At 36.6% G+C, this 22,273-nt stretch overlaps 1 protein-coding gene across 4 annotated transcripts in view; it reads right to left on the bottom strand.

The window, feature by feature from the left end:
* Positions 1-12,661: 12,661 nt before the first annotated feature.
* The window catches only part of PROX1 (prospero homeobox 1), a 72,429-nt gene continuing 62,817 nt past the window's right edge, over positions 12,662-22,273 (bottom strand). For all 4 annotated transcript variants that reach the window (XM_087963811.1, XM_087963800.1, XM_087963829.1 and 1 more), the window contains one exon: positions 12,662-20,624. In XM_087963811.1, coding sequence (XP_087819937.1) covers positions 20,439-20,624 — 186 coding nt within the window. In that variant the 3' untranslated portion in view covers positions 12,662-20,438. The remainder of the gene's footprint in view (positions 20,625-22,273) is intronic.

Raw genomic sequence — 22,273 nt, 5'->3', positions numbered from 1 at the left:
AATCAGTGGAACAACTTGCCTCCAGAAGTTGTGAATGCTCCAACATTGGAAGTTTTAAAAAAGATGTTGGATAACCATTTGTCTGAAGTGGTGTAGGGTTTCCTGCCTAGGCATGGGATTGGATCAGAAGACTTCCAAGGTCCCTTCCAACTCTGTTATTCTATTCTATTCTATTCTATTCTATTCTATTCTATTCTATTCTATTCTATTCTATTCTATTCTATTCTATTCTATTCTATTCTATATCTTTTCTTTCTGTAATCTATCCTTTCTAATCTTCAAAAATGGTAAGTTAATTTTTTTCTATTTCACACAAAAAGTCCATAATGGGTGTCCAATCAGAAATAAATATAGGTTTTGTCTTTCCTCTGATCAAAGAAGTAAGTTTAGCCATCTTAGAATATGCCATTATCTTTACCAACCAGTCCTCTATTGAGGTTGTGCTGAATCTTTCCATCTTTGTGCATACAATAATCTTGTTGCAGTTGCTTTTTAAATTTCTTTGTAAACCAGAAAGTATGATGACTCACCAAGTGGAAGATTTATCCTACCACTCAGAAAATCTCTTTTGTTGTAAATTAGTTACATTTGAAAGAAATGAGGCTTGGCCAAACCTTATGTCCATACAGGATGCATTATGGCTGTGAACTTGGTTAAAATGCCTCAATTCCCAATCACTTAACTCACAAACCTCCATTCCTGCAGCTGTCTGGAGTAATCTCATGAACAGTCCATTTTACAGAGAGACTGAACCAGCCAGAATTCATTGTCTGGCCACTGATCTTCACTGCAATGTCATCCCTACTTCTTCAGGGGATGAATGTACGAATGAATGAATCCTACTAGAAACTGATAACTAAGTAAGTCCAAAAGCGTATCACACATCATCCATGAGAGTTTCATAAATGCTTATATTCCCCTGAAAGCAAGTGGGAAGAGAATGAGCAGAAACTTCATAAGATAATTATTTTTCATAGCAGTAATATAGCACGATCTCTTATCTTTCTTTATTAATTTGATTTGATTTTGATTTATTTGATTTGTCAATCGCTTACAAGATAATAGGTATAAGTATATATATAGTTATGAATACATGAAATGGGTACATATAAGAAAAATAAAAGAAACAATAGGACAGGGACAGTAGGCACTTTGGTGCGCTTATGCACGCCCCCTACAGACCTCTTAGGAAAGGGGTGAGGTCAATAGTAGACAGTCTAAGGTTAAAGTTTTTGGGGTTTGGAGAAGAAACCACAGAGTCAGGTAGAGTATTCCAAACATTGACCACTCTGTTGCTGAAGTCGTATTTCCTGCAATCAAGTTTGGTGTGGTTAACCTTGAGTTTGTATCTATTGTGTGCTCTTGTGTTGTTATGGTTGAAGCTGAAGTATTCATTGACAGGTAAGTCATTGCAATGTATGATTTTATATACCATACTTAGATCAGACTGAAGATGGCATAATTTAAGGTTTTCTAGGTCTAGAATTTCAAGTCTGGTGGCATAAGGTATTCTACAACGAGTAGAGGAGTGGAGAACTCTTCTTGTGAAATATTTCTGGACTTTCTCAACTGTGCTAATATCAGATATGTAATGTGGGTTCCAGACTGATGAGCTGTATTTGAGTATTGGTCTAGCAAATGTTTTGTATGGTCTAGTTAGTAGTGTGATATTACCAGAGAAAAAGCTACGTAGGATTAGGTTACCAACTCTTAATGCCTTTTTGGCTATGTAGTTACAGTGGGCTCTAGCACTTTAAGACCGAAGAGATGTGATTGCAGGGAGTTGTTAGTGTGTAGATGGTCTCTTGGAAAACATTTAGTAGTTTTGTCTGGTCAGTGACCAAACCCACGGTTCATACTTTCCTTATGTGCCAGGACCAATAGTAATCTGTGCTGCCAGGAATCTCACAGATTCCCATATCAAGACTTTCCTATATAGCTGCTTCATCTACACTGCTTGTATCCTTTCTCTCAGAGCAGTGATGACTCTGAACCCAAGAATGACAGAAACCCATATCAAACTCTCCAATACTCATCAATATTGGGTTGTGAGTTACATCATGATTGATGCAGAGGTTTGGAAATGGTGGGTGAGGTGTACCTGCAACTGAGTAAGAAGATGACCTAGGCCTTCTAATTAGTAAAGACTTATGAGAACTTTGGATATCACTAAGATGGGGAAGGCTGGTACTATACATAATACCCCCATGACTGGTTCAAAGTCATCACTGCCCTCAGAGAAAAGATACAAGCAGTGGAGTAGAACAGCCATGTCAGAAAGTCTAGATATGTACGCACATATCTAGATACACTCATCCACACTTATATATATATATGTATATTTCTAAAGAAATAAAAATAAAAACTAATTGATGTCTGTATATAAACCACAGAATATCCTTTAACATGATCCATGTAATGCAGTCCTACACTTATTCTCCTTTAACCTGTGCCCAAATAAGGTAACAGTTTGATTCTTCAATCAGCACAATATTGAACAGTAGTAAGGAAGGATTACATTTCCACTAGGGAAGACCCTTATCTTCCACAGTCATTGCATTGCATAAATCAAATCTGAATTAAAAAAAAAGCAAGTGTGACATTTGTGAGATCCAAAAGCTTTGTGACAGCAACTCAGATATCTAAACACATGTATTATGACAAAATTGCAAACTGCTGGCTTGGCAGTTTATTTTGAACAGCCGGGGAAGGTGATAGCTCGCTGAAAGTCAGAGAAAGGATCAATATTGAACAAATCAAAACAAATATGTGAAAGGTTCTGAGAACGCTATGAAAAATTAAATACTGGGGAACTGATGACAAGTAGGTTCTCAAATTATGAGAATAACAATACGGTCCTCACAACAGTTGAAAGTCTGGTGACTGGGTGCTTGTGTGTCTAGGATGAAAGCCAAGGGGGTATTTTTGGATGAGAATATCCAGCAATCGTGCAAGGAGCTTTTATTTAAATGTGAAGGCCTGGATGGCCTTTACAAAGGAAAAAAAAAATCCTGTCATTGTTCTACTGTGCAGATGGAGAAAATGAAAAGAAAGACAGACTTGAGGAGGTTATAAATCTTTTATGTGAACTGAGCAGTTGCCATCCAGTTATGCTGTTGAGTTTCTACTTGAAATTTAAGGATACAAAACGCTGCTGTTAAGCATGCAAAAAGATTGTATTTAATATTACAAGCATGAGTCCATGCTTCTAATCTATAACACACACACACTTGTCAGCCATTCTATTTTGAAACCTCTTAGTAAGGAAGATTCGCATCTACTCTGGAACCTCTGTGCCCAGTATGCTAGGTATTTCAAATATTGTAGATAGGAATTTTACTTTCCTTTAAGTAGAGAATCAGCAAATGAAGTATGACATGATAAGCAACTTTGGACCAGTCATTATTTCTTAGCATAATCTACTCTAGAGTTATTCTGAAAGATAAAATGGAGTGGGATTAGAAAATCTACATAAGCTTCCTTGACCCCTTTGAGAGAGTACCCAATTAAAAAATATAGGTTAGGAGAGCCAGTTCAATTAATGGTTCCACAAGGTAGGAAAGGTAGGAGAAGAATATAATCTTTCTTGACCTTCTTGGAGAAAAAGTTGAATTCAAAACAAAAGAAAACCTAGTATGCAAGCTGATTGAACCATATAGAAGAATTTAAGAGTTTGAAAGTCCTATAAAACATGAACTGCTTGTTCATGAATATATTTATATGCCAAAAATCCATCAAGGGAGAAGTGACAGAAACATCCACCACAGTAATATTCATCTGGGCACTATTGAGTTTGATGGATGAATATACACATGAATATCTTGGTCACATGCAACACAAACATTTAAAGCCAATTCAAAGCCAGTCTATTAAATATCCAGTTAACATTAAGCATTTAAAGTAAGCTTTCCTAACTTTGTGCTCCCTCCAGATCAGTTGAACTAGAGTTATTATCATCATCCTACCATAGGCTGGAGAATTGGAGAGCTGCAGTTCAATACATCCCGAGTTGACTGCTGGTAGGCTGATGAAGTCTACTTTAAAGAAAATGTATTTAGTGAACAATGTTTCTTCCTTGTTTTTGGCATTTGTTTTATCTGAATGCATTAAAATGTTCCATAAAAAAAATCCATTGTTCCATCAAAAAATATTAGACCATAATAGTACATGATTAGAAAGATATAACTTACTGGGACAAATTAACCCTATGCTGTTTCAGGTTTTGCATGTTTTCATATCTTCTCTTCAGAAATTTCTACTGATTCCATCTTTTATATATGACAGGTTGAAACGGAATAAAACTTTATGTTTCCAACATAACTTCTTTGGAACTTTACTTTTACTATATTTTCCAAAATATCTCCATCTGGCTATGGCATACAATTCATACAATGGTCCAGGTGCCTCCCCAAATCCCTCAACAATCACAGAACATTTTCTGTTCCCACGAGATTCCTATGATCTCACCTGGACATTGCATAAATTCTCAGGTGAGAATGCTACAATCTCTGTAAAGATAATACTCCCCATTATTGGAAGAAGGAAGGCTTTTAGCTTCATGGATCCCTCCATGATGGGAATGGGTGTGTCTCAGATGTTTTCCCTTTTACATCTGACTTTTTCTGGGATGATGAAAGCAATTGTCTCCTGCATCCCCATCCTGCATGTAGTGGAAGATAAAAAGAATAAGAAGAGGGGAAAAAAAGGAGTGTCAGAAACAGAAACAAATGGGTATCTGGTCCCACCCATAACTTTTGGACACCAGCCCCACCTGCTCTTTGCTTAAGCTCAGCCCACCATTCTCTGTGCCCAACGGCAATTACTGACATGGGAATGTGATCCTCAAGCAGAAAGGTTAGCCACCCCTGATTCATCTAGAAGAAAGTAAAGGAGTGGCACCTCACAATACCATTAGGGAGGATCAAATCTTGCCTGTCAGAACATCCTGCCTCAGGCTACCTGTCTAATTAAACAGAAGTTGGGTGTGTCCTTGCTCACAGCAACTTGGAGAGAGGCAGCATCATAGAGGGAAAGGAGCATTTCTTCCGATGCCATCAACTAAGTAACATCCTCCACCCTAACTCCCTTGTACAGCTTTTGGCAACTTATTGACAACAGAAGACAAAGACAAAAGTTGTACAGTTTATTATTCATTACAACATACACAGCAAACCTGCCAGATCCCATTTTCCAATCTGCATTCAGATAATATTTGATGGCACCCCAATTTACTGAAAAGCGAGAGGTTAAAATTACAAGGGATATGTGCATCTAATTTGTGAGATGGGGTATCAGTTTGTCTTTGTGTGCATTTGTATTTGTATGTCTGTGTATGTTTGAAATGTTGAACCAATCTGAGGAGGGGATCTGAAATTGCTCTTGGCCTCAAACACCTTTCAGTCTAGGGCAAGCCCTCAGCCGAATGATAACACAACAGAAACATATAACATGGATTATTAGACACATTGATGATTAGAAATGCCTCTATGCTATTTTATAGATGCTGCTCGTTTGTGTCAGCACACCCATTATTAAAGGGTCCAAGGGGCTAATAAAAAGCTAGATCTATGAATGTCTCAGACTGAAACTATGAAGAAATTGGCTTGTGGGGGTAGGGCGCCTCCCTCAACTGCAGAGCACCTTGAGACCAATGGAAATTTGTCAGAGAAACTTGTGCGATTATATGGCTGTAGATGTTGAACATATATGTGGTTAATAAAGAAGAGCCTTCCAGTTGCCCAACATTTAGTTAATGGTGACTGCTTCATTTAATACTGTCAATGTGTTATTTTTTTCCATTCATTCCATTCCATGTATTAACACTAAGAAATGGAAGAATAATGGAACTGGAGTTGGTAATAGCTATTGTGAACAAACGGCAAACATCATTGTGTAATGAAATCAGTCACTAGGCTGAATGACTGCCCCCCACCACAACTTCTCCCTCCCACTACTTTTCCTTATGCCTAAAGAATTTGCCATACTCCATCTTCAGGCTCTGAACTCCAATGACCTTTGAAATGTGAATTTATGACCATTTCATCACCTTCTGTGATCAGCTTCCTTTCTGAACAAATAGAAAGAAGAAATATAGGAGTGGGGACTGAGGAGGGGGGGGGGACATGCCGACCCATAATGGTACATTTCCAGGGTCTGCTTAAAATGTCAGAGTAATCACATCCAAGTGCTGTCCTCTCCTCTGATGTGAAATCAAGAAGCAGCTTCAACAAGGGCTGTTGTGCTGTTCCACTTTTGCTAAAGACTCCAACGCTTCCTTCTTTACCCTTTCCAAGGCTGCCGTTTGGAATTGGCAGCCGTGTTCCCATCAGAAATCCCTCTGCCAGCTCAGTACTGTACTTCATTAGGCAGCTCTATTTAATGGTTTCAACAAAAGCCATCATTTTAGCCCAACTGCCTTGACTAAATTAAAATTTCTAATCTCTGTTTTTAGTGTTCTGCAACTGATGTATACATAAGCAAAACTGGTCAACATCTGCTAGTGGGTTGGCCCAAAGTTCGGTAAAGATGTACTTCCCATTTCTGAAGCATGTGAAAAGTAACAACATCCTTATCCTCCAGAGAGCTCTCAGGATTTTACTTCGCCATTTGTTCAGACACACTTTAGCAGCATATAAGCCGTACAGTTGATTCTCCCCTTGGTTGCCGTTTTATCTGTAGTGTCATTTTGAGTAATTGGGGTATGGTAGCTGATCAACTTTCAGGTTTCTCATTGGCAGGAAGGGACTGTATTGGCACCAAGAAAGGATATGATGGGTCCTCTCGGTGCCTGAGCAAGTGTCCCCTTTTTGCACTTGGCTACCCGAGGCTGTTAGAAAATAAGCTTAATAAAGCCTCTCAGTGCTTGCGTCTTCACTATTCGCAGCCAAGGGGTGGCAAAAAAGCAAAGAAATATTTTAAAGCAAGGCGAAAGATGGTAAATGTACATATTTAGCCAGTGATCTGTGAAAGTTTTTGAATTAGTTTTTAAAGCTTTGTTAAGACCAGAATGCACAGATGTTGAAAACAAGTTCAGATGTAGCGACAGATGGTATTTGATTATGAAGCAGACTGTTCATATAATACAAAGATGCTGCTTCTGCCATACACAAGTAACTGCAGAGAGTGCAGCAGAAATTTTGGAAGCCAGAGCAGTTCAAGAGGTTCTTTGTGTGGCAATAACTTTTAACATTTTTCCAGTAGAGTTAGAAATCGGGATAATTTTCTTCTTCAGCATTTTCTCCTCCCCCCTCCCCTGCTGCTTCCCTGATTATTCCTCGTTTGGTTTTGCAAGTGGCTTGCCTTTTCATAACTGAGTATTACATCCCCACTGCATTGCTTTGAATGGAGCATGTTATCATTGTGTGTGTGTGTGTGTGTGTGTGTGTGTGTGTGTGTGTGTAGTCTCTTTTGCATTTACATGTTATTATTGCCACTGAACCAGGGAAATGGGAAAGGAGGGAAGAAATCTACCAACACTGAAAAATGAATTAAAATCCATTTGCAAGTTACACCTAAATACTTAAATATTTTAATAGTAATTAAGTCATACCAGCAACCTTTCTTTCAGGATTGTCAGAGAGCCATCATAGGTTGCCCTCCTATTACAGACAAATGTAATGTGTGAAACACCATTTTGACATTTCCTCCAAACAGACTTCCTTAGATATGTGTCCAACTGAATGTACCAATGATGCTCATGTGTTCAAAGTTTGACTGGTTAGCAGAGACTGGTTAGAATATAGTATTGCAGGCAAACTCTGACCACAGCCAGGAGTTCGATCCTGACTGGCTCAAGCTTTCTATCTTTCCGAGACTGGTAAAATGAGGATCCAAATTGTTGGAGACAATATGCATCTTATCCATTATGTAGTGACATCCAAACTGCTGCTGTTTTCAATATTATTAGTTCCCATCACCACACAGCTAATGCTTGTTTGACTTTTTACAAACTGTAATACATTGCATAGAATGCCTGCTTGGTTGTTAGATTGGGCATCAAAACAAAATCTGACCTCTCGTGTGTATCAGTTGTACCTACTCAATAGAATACTGAGGGTAGCAGAAGACAAGGAAGAAAAAATGCAAAGGAGCGATGAACAACTACAATTCCTACTACCTTATTTAAGACTGCACCAGAATGGAGAAAAGCTATGGCATGCAGCATGACTACAATGACTTGTATTTTTTTTTTCAGGTGATTGGGTCATTCATAACTTTTTGGGATGGGGAAAGCTAGACATTGTTAATGTATGGCAGATAAAACCAAATCTGTTGGGAGGAACATAGTTTGTCCTCAAATAGACATGTTGTATTAGAAGGAACAAAGACAAAATTGAGGAAAAGTGGACTCAGTCCCCAAGTAGAATAAGGCCATGTTCGCCATGAGAGAAAGCATTTTGTTCCTTCTGCTTTGGTATCCACTCTTTTCCAAATCTCTCTCTCTCAGAATTACCTTGAATAAAGATATTTTTATTAATTCAAGTTATTTAAGATATGTCATGACAATGATAAAATACTAGATAACTTGTAATGTATGTGAAATGCTGCAAGTACTGCAAAATGTATGTGATGCATAGTAACGGTTTTTTACAACTACCTGGGAAAATGACACTAATAATCAAAGTGCACCTGGATTAAAAATTTATTCCAGGAGGATTTGGGCATCTATATGATCTCACTAAGAAACTATTTGTAACTTATTGCAGAGATATGGTAGACCAGGGCTGTCAAACTCGTGACCCGCGGGCTAGATGTGTCATACCCAATTTAGCGAAGGGGAAAAAGTTGTGCTGTGTCACATGATGATGCCATGACGATGCAAGTTTGACACCCTTGTGGTAGATAATTTGATCCCAGCCTTTTCAAAAAGAAGACTTTATTTCAGAACTTACCCTACACTTTTCAACTGATAGGGCACTCAGAATGAATACAGAATGAAATATTAGCCAGCAAAAATTATTATAAATGCAACCAGTGGTGCCCTGATAAATGCATAACTGGCTCTGCTAGCTTTTCTGCTGCTCCCAAACAGCAGATCGATGCACTCGGTGTTGTGGCTCACCTCTGCTCTTCACTAGCTCACAACTTTTCTAACTATCTAACAATCAGTTCTTCTGAGACATACGAGCCAACTGCAGCACACCCTGAAAGTACAACCTGAAAGCCTGGCAGGAGCCTTTTACTGATCCACAGAAGCTCTTCATCTGAACTTCCTTTCAAGGTTATTGCTGTCTGCTATCCAGCCTTCTCTTAGTATGTGGGTTCTGATAAGAGCAAGAAGAAAGAAAACACTTTTGCTTTCTTTCTCCATTCCAAGCTGAAAACCTCTTCCCTTCCAGATGCTTGAGTATGACTTTTATAGGCTCCAACTTATCTATTAGGTTGGTTATTAACCTTCTGCTTTTAACTTATTCTGAATCTCGGGTGTAGCTTGTCTTGCAATTATAAATAAATTTCTTTTAAGATAAGAGGAGAGAAGAGAAGAGAGACAGGCAAATTGGAGGCCCCCCCCAAAAGGACAACCATAAGAATCCAGATGCTTTTGCTCCGACACTATGGATTCGGTTTGATTAAGATTGGGGATAAGATTGGTCTCTCTTCTTCTGACAATTATTAGATGTTTAAAAGATTCTCTTTGGCTTTTGCAGCATGCTGGCAGAAAATTATCACTGATGATAGCTGTTTGTACTAAAAGGTGTTAAACACTTGTAATAAATATTTTTCATTATTTCCCCCAGGATCCAGTTCTATCTCTGGCTGGTGAAGCATAAAAAAGAACGGTCATGCCCAGTTTTAATAGGCAATAGGATTTTCAGGCCCCAAGAGTTGTTTCATAGCCTGGCAAGGCTATAATGAAACTGGCCACTGTTGCCACAAGATTTTCCCCATCAAGTGTTCTCCCTTGTCACCTCCCCCAGCTGCCCATTTATTGTGCCTGTTACAAAGGAAAACAGGCCATTTGTATTGGATCTAAAAATGCATTTTTTCCCCCAGCATAAACATTTTCCTAGGGCAAGCATGCATTTCTAAAAACCGACAGTCGATGCAACCAGAATGATCCTTGAAGACAACTGAAAACAAATATTATTGATGCCTAAATTTTAAATATTTTATTCAAATAGGAACGTGATTTCTTCTTAGTACCCTTGGAATACTCATTAAGTACAACAGAAAAAACACATATGTTGTACGATAGCCATGTTGTCCAAATGGAAATCAAAATGGCAGATGAGGTTGGGATACTGGGCTCTTACAGAAAAGGTGCTGTTTTGATAAGACTCAAGCATGGATTCTATTTCCCAGGTCTCTAGAACATCCTCTACTGCTAGCAGAATCATTTATGTTGTAACAGAAGTAACCTTGAACTAAAGAATATACAGTACATAGCAAGCTCTCTCTCCAGGTGCATGCACATGTGCGTATGCATGCACACATAAAGAGTCTCCTGGTTGTTTTGTTTTGAATCAGGCAGTGGAAAATGTGCCTACAAACCCCATGAGAACTGGGAATTTGGTCCTCAAAGTTAGAGGGGATTATAGACCAAGGAATTCCAAAGTTTCTTCTTTATGTTTGTGGTTGTAGAAAGAATGGAGGAGACAATCTTCTTAGATTCCACCATCCGTCTGAAATCCCTAGCAGCTTTTCCTGAGCTCTTCCTAAGATTTCTTATAATAACTCTGGGTTCCATTCATAAAGTTTTCATTTAAATCATTTAAAGAGTACATATCAATCAATCAATCATTTAAGGAGTGCATTTTGAAACCAAAGTGGCTCCCTCATTGAATGAATCAGCATCATTGGGCGATGTGTCCAATAAATGATTCAATTCATAGTAAAGAATAGTTAAGAAAGATGTCAGCAGTTTTTGCTATTACAATTGTGTAGGGTGCATCAAGATTAGGTCACTGGTGATTTAAATCAGTGTTCCTCTGCATTCTGTCTACCATCCATCAGTAATGACAACTTCCACCACTGCTGTTGTAATTTTAACTAATAAATCTACCATGACTCTTCATTGGCTAACAAAACCACCAAGAAACTCTACTGTTCATTTGCCAAACCTTTCAGCACTCTTAGGGCACAACCAGAGGGCTGTGTTAGCACAATCCTCCAGTCCTTGTTTTGGCAGAAAAGTATGTCAGCATAAATTGTGCTTTCCTCCCTCATTGCTGATTCTGCTTCTCCCTTAGTAACAAGACGAGCAAATGGTGCTATTTTTACTGTTTGAATGTGGGACCAGTTAAGAAAAATGATTAGTGGATCCTCTGGCTTCATTCCTTTCTCACTAAACACCACCTGCTATAATTGTTCCCCTTAATATGTGGAGAGTTGGAGAGGAGTGAGTGTAACTAGTCACTTGAAATGATGTTTTAAGCCACCTGACAAGATGCCCAACTAACAGGTGATAGGTGCAGAGGTGTGCTCTGCCTCAAACTTGAGAGCCTGATTGTTTTTGAATATGGAAATAGTTCTCTTCTAGGTAGGAACTATGTCCTCAAATAGATCAAGTGATAGGCTAGAGAAACAGAGGAAGGAGAGAGAGAGCAGGATGTGATTGTTTATTAATTGGATTTGTATGCTACCCAAACCATTAATAAACATGGTGTCTTACAGACAACTGACTTCCTCCGGGTAGTACTGCAGGGGAATGGAGCCATTCTCCATAGTAAAATAGTGAAAAAGTGTGTGCATGTGAAATTCCTCATTGCTCTCCCTGGTGACATTTCTAGGAATACACAGGAGATAAAAAACTTATTTCAATCAATGTTTAGTGTAGCACAAGGCACCATTCTCTCAGGAAGAACCAGCAAATATCACCTCTGACTGGCCCCGCCCCCATCTATTTTCTGCCTCCTGAGTCCCAGCTGATTGGCTGGGTCTTCTTTTGTTGCCCTGCCCAGGAGAACAGAGCTGGAAAGCAGGTTAGTGGGGTGGAGTGGGAATGGAGATTTTGCAGTATCCTTCCCCTGCCACGTCCACCAAGCCACGCCTACCAAGCCACACCACACTCACCAAGCCACGCTTACAGAACTGGAAGTAAAAAAAATTGAATCCCACCACTGGTGTCTGGATATATATGTGTATGCATATCTGCATGTATGTGTGCAGGTAAGCATGTAAGACAAATCTATCTACCAAGCTGCCAAAATCCTGATCATGGGGAAACCAAGGAGACTTCCCACGAGGCAGGCATCATTATTAACCTTGATTTCATGTGTAATTTTAAAAGTCTTCTGCAAATAACAAACAATTGATCAGAACCTTCTGTGTAGGTAGGGAGGCAGACAGCTATAATCAGAGATTGAATTTGTCTATCATAGTATGCCTACATTTTGTTTATTCAAGACTTGATGAAGAAACTACAAATAGAAGACTTTCTTCAATGTTCTTATAAACCATGCTGTATCAATTGGGTTCACATACAGTTATTCATAAAGAATACATTCTATTTTGGGCTTTTGAACATCAAATGTGCTCCATTTTATATTGGATTTTATATGAAAATTCAGGGCTCCAGAAGTAATCTGCAAAGTGCTTTGGAGCATGCATGCTTACAAATTTAGTCCCTTTCTTCATCTTTTAATTCTTCTCCAACTTTTGAGTAGTTTCACAGTGGTACTTCCTAAGAAAGAATTTTAGTAAGAATGTAAGCCAGGAGCAATGAGCTTATAATTTATATTTTATTTTGCACAAGCTTGCATATATACTGCACATACATTCAATTTAGAGAAGATGGAAGGCACACAAGGCAATTGAACTACTGTATCCTTTAAGTGGTACAAAGCAAAAAGGTAAAGATCTGGAGAGTATACAAAAGCTGAAAACACACACAAAAAAAGAGTTCCCCCCCAACTCCTCCCCCCCAAAAAACAAATTTTCCTGATTTCTTTTCAATTTAGTAGCTGCCAAGCTAGAATTGTAAGTTTTTCAGTCAATTGTCTACTGCACCTTTTTTTCCCTCCATACAGACAGGGGAGTCTTCATGTTTTATCACATCATCAGTTAATATTACAGTACATCCTTGGCAATACAAAATTGTACACCATCAAATAAATTAGGATAAATTAAACCAATAAATTATGCAAAGTCTTCAGAACAATAGACAACAACAACCCCCCCCCACACGCACAGTTGAAATTGCCTCTATCTAAATAATAAAATTAAAAATAATCCAAAAATTGAATCAATTAATTCAGTTATTGTACTAACTTCAAATTAAAGGGTTTTTATTACAAAAGAACTTTGATAATGCTATTTACAACATATTGCTAAATAATATAAAGGCAGTGTTTTGTAACTTTTGTAACTATATACATATGAGAAGTAGCTGGGACAACAGCAATATTTATGCCTTAACCTTTGATTCTTCCAGTTTATAAAGGTACAGTATCTCTTTGATTCTTGAGTTCAGATTAATATGAAAATCTTTTTTTCTGATAAAAATGTATATGTGTGTTTACATTTTTTAAATAAATTCTACACTATTATATGAATGCCTTAACAAAGTCTAGAGTAGAAAGACTGGGAACAAACTTGCCATCTTATCTACATTTTACCATATATTCCGTGGACATTTTTGCTGTCTGAGTAGAGAAAATAACTGAAGATTTAGCACTTTTCATAGTTTGAAACAGAGTTAGCCCGAAGAAGATTCAAAGGTTAAATGACGTTTATATCCCAGGTCAAACTCTTAATATTTTCAATGGTTTATAACCAACAAAACTGTATTTCCTTTAACAGAACATTTAAGTGCAATATAGTAACTGTTTATTAATATAAATCAGTTACATTCATTAAGGGAGCTTTTTAAAAACAATGTTTATTAAAATTTCCAAACACAGAACACATATCCAAAAGAAGTCTTTGCACTAAAACACCAATAATTACTATATAATACACATGACAAATAGAAGAGGATTAAAAAAAAATACTTCTCATGTACAATGCTTCTTTGAGGGGATTTGCAAACCACTTTTATATATATATATATAATTATTTATTTATATATATATTTTATATATATATATATATATATATATTTATATCTTTCAGTTCTGCTGGTGAAAGTCCTATATTTAAAGCCACAAAATCTTCACTTTTACTTTTCACTTAATAGTAACCTGTGGAGGAAGGAATCCATTGCCAATAAATTACATTGTGCCCATAGAAAAAAATTCTGTAACGTTACGGAAAGTGGATCACTCTTCTCCTGGATACATGATGAGAGAAATCTATCTTTAAAAAGTATTGAGCTGGGTTTTAAAGAATGCTTTCAACTATCTATGCAGTTACTGCAGCAATTCCTATAAATTTAACAGATGTTTTCAGAATGTAATTATTAAAATCATATGCTTTTTGTTCAAGAAGAGCCCTCAAGCTGAATATATACATTGCTTTATAAAAATTCCCCTTGGCTATCAATGTTCACCCACATACTTAGTACAGTAACAATGATTCTGCAAACTTAAAACACTTTAAATTAAGTAATACTCAGAGGCACAAAGCAAACCTCAAGAATATATGGGTGAACACTTCCTTAAATAATTATTACATCCTAATATCTTTCACTTTTTAAAAATCATTTAATGTGAAGCGTTCCCATTACACAACCAAAGATACAGTAAGAATTAAGTGTTTTATAGCTTCAAATAGAACATTCTTCTCACAAAGCATAACAAATGTCTAAAATAGGTTCTTAATCTACACTGGAAAAATGTAAGCGTTTCACTTCACACGCTTATTGTGTGTGTATAGGTATATATACATATACATATATATTAGCAAGTGTGTATATGGTTATATATGTATGTATATGTATATACATATATATAACACGTATGAAATATTGCTCCTATACTACTGTTTGTTAGGCTAAGAAAACACAAGATTTGCACCACTGTTACAAAAAATTGGCTTCTACAAGAAATTTTCAAAATTGAATGCTGCTCAAACAATTGAGAAAAAATAATTTGCATTATCAAACTGTTCTAAAAATTATCTTCTTCAAAAACTTATTCTCCTGCTTTTGTTTTTAATTTTCTTTAAAAAGACACAAAATGTGCATAGCTATCAACATTGTGTTAAACAGCTGGAAAAAAAGTGGAGAGAAAACCAGTGTTTATTGCATCTGGGGAATTGTGTGAAGGAAAGAAGGAAGGTCCAAACATATGAAAATTGTAAGCCACAGAAGGCACAAGAATAATTGTACTGGTTAAGGGACTGGTAATTTGTACTAGTAATTTGAAGGATTTGTTTGATCTAATCCTTCCGCTGGTGCATTTAAGGTCTAGGCACACACTATAAGCTCCAGTTTCTGTAGTAGGGAAAATAAGGAAAGAAGAGAAAAATGAATGTCAGCCCAGAATTCCCAGGTCTTTTTTAAAAAGTGTTTTAAATCAATTTCTATATGACAATTTCATTTTCCTATATTAAAAGTAACTTCTGTCTTTTCTAACCTAGTCCCATCCATTGTTGTTAACAAAAATGGGGGAGGGGCATGGGATGTTCACAGGAATGGTCAAGAAAGGAAAAATAGTGGCCTTAATGGTGTGATCAAAGCTCTACGCACTTTTTCTCTGTGTTACATTGTACATAAACAGGCAGAGCTTTGATTATACTGCCATGGTTGCTATCTTTTATTTTTTAGTATAGTCTATGGACAATTTGAATAATTACTATTGCTGGACGTGTCTCAGTTTTACATTTGCTGCAGTGTCCTGACATTAGAAGTTGATCAAGGAAAGCCTGGTTACAAAATCAACAGTAATCAGGTGCAGCATTATCAAAAATTAGAATACTCATTAAAAAAAAATCCATGTCAGATTCATGGAGGTGAGGTGATCACAATTCTCTCTCAGGAATTCCCAGAAGATATAATTAGAGAAATTGGATTACGGGGCTTTACTTCATAGAATTGTTGGTCTGAATGCTTCCAAATTCTAAATCAATCAAGCCACCCTCTTGTTTTTTCTTTCTCTTTTTCTTTTTGAAGGGACAGGAGAAATAATACGACAACTTCAGCAACTTGTGCTGCTCTAGTGTCTCGGCGTGGCAACAAAATCTATGGCACGAGGTGATCATTTTATTCTTTAAAAATGGAATTCTAAAAAAATAATTGGGAGGATGAAAAACATATATCCTTAAAATAGAACAAAAAATTCACACTCAATCTAATGTGCTTTGGAAGGCAGAAAGGCAACACAATGACATTATAATGAAACAACTAGGGAAGAATCAGGTAAGATCTTTTTAAAAAAGCAAATCAAGGTTTGCTTGGTTCTCTCCCCACCCCATGAGCGTTTTGAAGCCTCACTTGCTCTCCTTCTTCCACAAGCTACATTTCAAATAAATAAACGGCATTAATTTCAAAAGGTAATTGAGTTCAATGAATCACCTTTCATTTCAAGACAAACTGCGCTAAAGTTTACAGCACTAATGTTACTAACAATGTATTGCCTTCAAAATTGTGTGTAAGAAATGAAGTATGGCTTTAGTTGGGTATATCTGGTCATGGCCAAGGTGATGATACAGTAGGAGGGTAATGAAGTGAACTGTTAGAGGATTTCATGTTGTTTTGAATATGGAGAGAGCTGAAGAGCTTTCTGTAATAAGGTGAGGACAATGTCTCTCTTTCAGAAGCGAGCTTTAAATCACTTCTTTCAAAATGAGAAGATAAAAGGACGTAATCATAATGATCATTCCCATTTTTTAAAAAAGTTGGATTGGCTCCAAATGGGTTGAAATAGCAACTTCCAGAAGGGTAGGTATGCTTTCCCATAATCTTTTCTCTTTGTAAACTACTTCTGGTAATTTAGTTCGATTTGATTTAAACTATGAAGTTCCTTGTATATATCAGGGACAAGGAATGGATTTTTTTAATGTTGGTTAAATTACATTTAGGATCCTAAACTATGTTCCAATAATGATTTCAGATCCTACTTAATAACTGATCTTAAACCCGGTTTCTTGTGTCAGATATATTGGAGAATACATCACCAGAATAAAAATATCAAAAGTAACATTCAAGAAGAAAAGCAAATATGGGAACCTATCCCTGGATTAATAAAAGATGTTTTGTTTTATTTATTAGCTAGAAGTATTACATAATATCAATCCATCCAGCTTATTGGGGCCACATAGAAATCTAGCTTTAAAAAGGTAATTCACATTTTGTTAGAACAATTAACCAGTGGAACAACTTGCCTCCAGAAGTTGTGAACGCTCCAACACTGGAAGTTTTAAAGAAGAGATTGGACAACCATTTGTCTGAAATGGTATAGGGTTTCCTGCCTGAGCAGGGGGGTGGACTAGAAGATCTCTAAGGTCCCTTCCAACTCTGTTATTCTCTGCTATTCTATATGAAAAGACCCACTGGACTTTTTCTTTAACACAGTGTGTGCTTTAGTGTATCTTGCTGGCTTCAGCAAAGCTTTTGCACCAAGAAAACTGCTATTCTGCATATTGAGAACCCTGTGTGTCTCTGTCACTAAACAAAGGCCTGTGCCCTCATTTTTTTAAAAAAAATCAGCAGGTTTTAAGGCTTTTTACTGTCAACTCTTTTAATCATTTTTGTCTCTCAAGCAATATTTATAAATGAGGCATCATTGCAATGACTAGGTCAGCTTTTTATTATTGTAATGTATACGGGGTAAACTTTCACTCTCCAAAGCCAAAATACAATTTATGTTTTGTTTTTCCTAAAAAGCAATTTCAAGAAAGGGAGGAAAAAAGGAAGATCCTAAAGAAAATATCTGCTAAACTGTAAAACTGCCAGCATGGTCAGTTAGGACTGAATCTGATTCAATTTCCTGGGGGAGACAAGAGGTAATGATAAATACCAGTCCAGATAACAATAAATTCTTACTGCATCTGTACAAAAGACACCAAAAACAACAAATACATAGTGCCATAGCATGTAGGTAATTCTACTAGACGCTACCACTTTCCCAATGTGTGAAAAGAAAAGAAAAAAGAGACCTCTGAAGAAACCATAAAAACATCCAGGATTCATTTCAGCTAGAGCCATACCACTCTTATTCCTGCTTTTCATTGAAAAATCAACATTGTTTTTGTCACTTTGAGATAAAATTCCATTTTGGACTTCAATGAGCATTCTTGTCCAGTAAATACCAACAATCATATCCAAGAAGAAGTAAACATATTCTGTCCTTGCTGAAAACGGCAGCCTTAAAATAAGCTCCTCCCATCAACAGCAAGGAACTTGCTGTGTTTGGATATTAGGACATTTTGGACTTGCCAGCCCTTGTGTCATCAAGTGCTGGTGGGGAACTCGAAAGATTGTGGTCTCAGTATGCAATTAGATTAATATCATAGAAAGTATGGAAATATTAGCAATTTCAGTGGCAGCTCTGCATTCGGCATGATGAGTTTAGCTTTATTGAAGGATGCCAGAAGTAGGACTCAGTGGCTCTTCATTGCAAAAGATTATCTTGAAAATATCAGGACAACTCTGAAGAGCTCCATTTTTAATACATTATGCACTGCTCTCGTGTTTTGTTTGGTGCAAACTTTTGCTGTAGAACAGAAAGTATTTAAATACTTCTATTCATTGGTTATTAATTATGTAAATCTGAGGAATGAATAAAGTGACTAGCGTTTATTCTTCTAGCCAATGGGACAGAAAAACAAATTTTGCACAATGTTTAGGTGCAATCCAGTTCTTATGAAGCGTGCTCAAAACTTAGAAAGTTAGTTAGCACAGTTAAACACTTAACTGTATGCAGGTTTCTTCTCCAGAGTTGTGCTTTCAGTATATATTGTGCCTAGTCTATTCCTTTAAACAATATTTTATATAAAAATGTTTCTATTCCATTTCTAATATATTGAAAGTATTCTTGCACTCTGAGATGATATCATTTTTGCCACAGTAATTTAAGAACAAAACAAACATATCTTACAACACTTTTAGATGAAAAAGTAGTTAAAACATGTTTCAGGTAAAAATATGAAATATCAAATATATACATCACGTAAAGATTTCAGAGAAGAAGGGGAGGAATACATTTGTATCAAATGCTATTTAGAAGGTGGCCCAGACCCAACTATTCAATGTGATGAAGTAAAAGGGTACAATTCAGCCAAAATAAAACATTCATCAATCATCATAGTCATTCTATAAACATATGGTTAGAAATAACTTCTGGACTTAGTCCCCAAATGCATGTGCATGGGATTGCCCCTTTGGATTCCATGGATTTCAATAGAAAATCTTTTCCCATGACCAATAAAATAATTTAAAATGCTTCATTAAGACAATATAGCAGCAACCCTTTTTTTTTTTACTCTATGAAGAGTGAAATGCTGTTGTGTTAAGGAGCTGACCATATCACAGAACTGTATTAGCCAAACTACAAATGTTCTTGCCTTCATTTGCTTTGCACAGTATTGCCTTGCTTGAAAGGAGAAAGGGAAACATAGCTAGATAAATATAGCTGAGGCAAACATCAAAAAATGAGGGCATTCCAACTCTGGAATTTGGGTTCATTCAGTTCCATCTCCAGTCTACTTTATTTTGTATCCAGTCCCTCTAACATGTGGTGAACCCAACATGGAACAGAACAGAGCATACTTTCAACTCTGTGGTGCCTTCTGAAAGAACTTGCCACTACTGTTGTTTCCCCAAATTTCCTAATAACAGAAATAGTAGGTAGATAACTCTCCCCAAAACTTGACAGTAGGGTTCAAGAAGCTTGAAACATGCTTAAGTAGAATAAAATATGCCAAAATATGGGCATACATTGTTCTCATAAAAGGAAAGTAAAAAAAACTTAGAAGAGATGATGTCTTTTGCTCTCAGTTGAACAAGAAAAAGAGGATTTATATATCTTGTACAGTGTTACACAAAAAGTGCACTTCCTTCATTAAGCAGTTGAATTAAAAATTTAGAAATCTTAGCTGTGAAAGTACCCCATAGGGTTAAGAGCTTTTAATACAAAGGGCCATCAGCTTCTGTAGGATTTTACCATGACATCTGGGGAAAAATCAACCAAGTAATGAGCAATATATAGGTGATAGATGATAGATAGATAGATAGATAGATAGATAGATAGATAGATAGATAGATAGATAGATAGATAGATAGATAGATAGATAGATAGATAGAAGGCTTGTACACACTTCAAATCATTCTTCTTCTCAAGGGATAAGAAAAGAGACCAGAAGGGGAAGAAAATGCCCCAATACTGTTTTGCCCCCAAAATGTTAAAAGTCACAGGCAAAAGTAAAACAAAAGCTGGAGTTAAAATAATTATACACTTATTATTGACCTAAACTTATAAGAAATCACAAGGGATTCTGATCTGATTTCATATATGAAATTAATATAGAAACACATACACACACATTCACACATAGCTTGGGCATAAAAAGGAAAAGTCTGCTACTTTTTTAATACATTCATAAATAGCGGTGGAAAATCTCTACTCATGAAGAAGCTCTTGGAGGCAGTTTGGGGATTTGAAAATCTCAGGAACTTCACTGTCCAGCTTACAGATGACCTTGTATATGGCCTTCTTCCAGGAAGGATCAACATCTTTGCCTGCGATAATGGCATTGAAAAACTCTCGTAATGTGATCTGAGCCACTTCCAGGAATCTCTCTGGAACCTGCTGATACAAGGAGACAATGGCATTAATAAAAGTTTTCAGTTTCAAGTCTCTGGATCTTCAAAGGAAACTGAGCTAAGTCCTTGCTTTCAAAAGGGAGCTTACATAGCACCTGCATTTTCTAAATGTAGCAGGACTCTATTCTCTTAGGCAAGGCTGTTATATATAGTACAATAACTTTTAAAACATGTGTTAGCTAGCTTTGTAAAGATGAACTACAGAATGCTAGTATTAGAATATGAACATCTGGGTTTAAAGGGTGCTGTTTTTATAAGATATAATTAACAAAGGAGGGAATGAGGGGGGAAGGTGATTGCCTTGAGGTCTGCAGGATGTAATGCTCATATACGAATTCATTACTTTCTCTAAGAGCATTAAACATGTGCTAAAAGCAACTTCTGGTCTTTGTTTCTGTGTGCTCCTAAGGTACCAACTAATGCTAAAAATCAGCAAAAGAAGAGGGCAACTATGAATTGTTTCTGAGAGAATCCAATAAAGCTTTACTCTTAACAGCTTGATTCAGAAGTTACTCAATTTCTAGTGATTCCATCAATGGTACCTCTTCAGACATAAAGCCTTATTAAAATGAATGTATGCAGCACAGGCCTCTGTACATGTGATGACCATAGATCAGGAATAGGTAAGATACAGTCATTTAAAATTTCTTCATTCACAACTTCCTGCAGCCCCAATTGGCATGGACAATGTAACTGATATCAGAACTGTATTATGGTAACACTCAGAGACTCCCAGATTCCTCATTGTATGTATGTATGTATGTATGTATGTATGTATGTATGTATGTATGTATATATGTATGTACATATAAAATACACATACACATACACACACACACATATATATATATAGTATGTGTACACACACATGTGTGTATTTTATATGTATATACACACACACACACATATAGTATGTATACACACACACGTGTGTGTGTGTGTGTGTGTGTGTGTGTGTGTGTGTGTGATGTTTGGAACTAAGTGATTAAGAATGTTTTGTTTTCATAATATTTCATTACTATCTTTTGGGGGAAAAGGAACTTGTTCCAAGAAGACAAGCAACTTTGAATCATTCATTACCTTATTGCTACCTTTCCATTTTAAAAAGCATGTAGTGAGTGTAGATTGATGGCTGCATCAGTAATTCACAAGTCTGTGAGTAATCACAATCTGAAAGCAAGTATCTTTCAGCTGCTTAGGCTGAGTAGTTTCTAAACCCATTTTTCAACAACATATTTTTGCAAGAATTCCTCATATTAAAATGCAGCTGAGTGTTAATGTTAGACAGAAGGAAAAATAATTACATTGATTCTTTAACAGAGCTCATATTTTGCTTTAAATAGGGGAACAAATTTAACTTCTGCCATTTTGATGAAAAGAACCTGGCTAGCAGAAGATTGTCTGAGATTCTGAAAAGTCATTGCCAGAAAAGAACAATATTGATGAGACAGATTGACAGCTTGACTCACATGAAACATTTTAATATGTTTTCTCAAAGTAAGGACTTGAATTCAGCACAAGCATAGGCACTCCTGAGGCAGCTGATCAGTCAATAACCCCCCTCCCCCAAAACCCCAACCCAAAACAAAAAAACAATATAATCTTCACAGATTCTTTGCAAAGAAGAGGGCA

The sequence above is a fragment of the Notechis scutatus genome, chromosome 1 (genome assembly GCF_049901735.1).
Source record: "Notechis scutatus isolate UNSWTSFEM ecotype Mainland chromosome 1, rNotScu1.2, whole genome shotgun sequence".
NCBI lineage: Eukaryota > Metazoa > Chordata > Lepidosauria > Squamata > Elapidae > Notechis > Notechis scutatus.
This window is presented reverse-complemented; position numbering and strand designations above follow the sequence as displayed.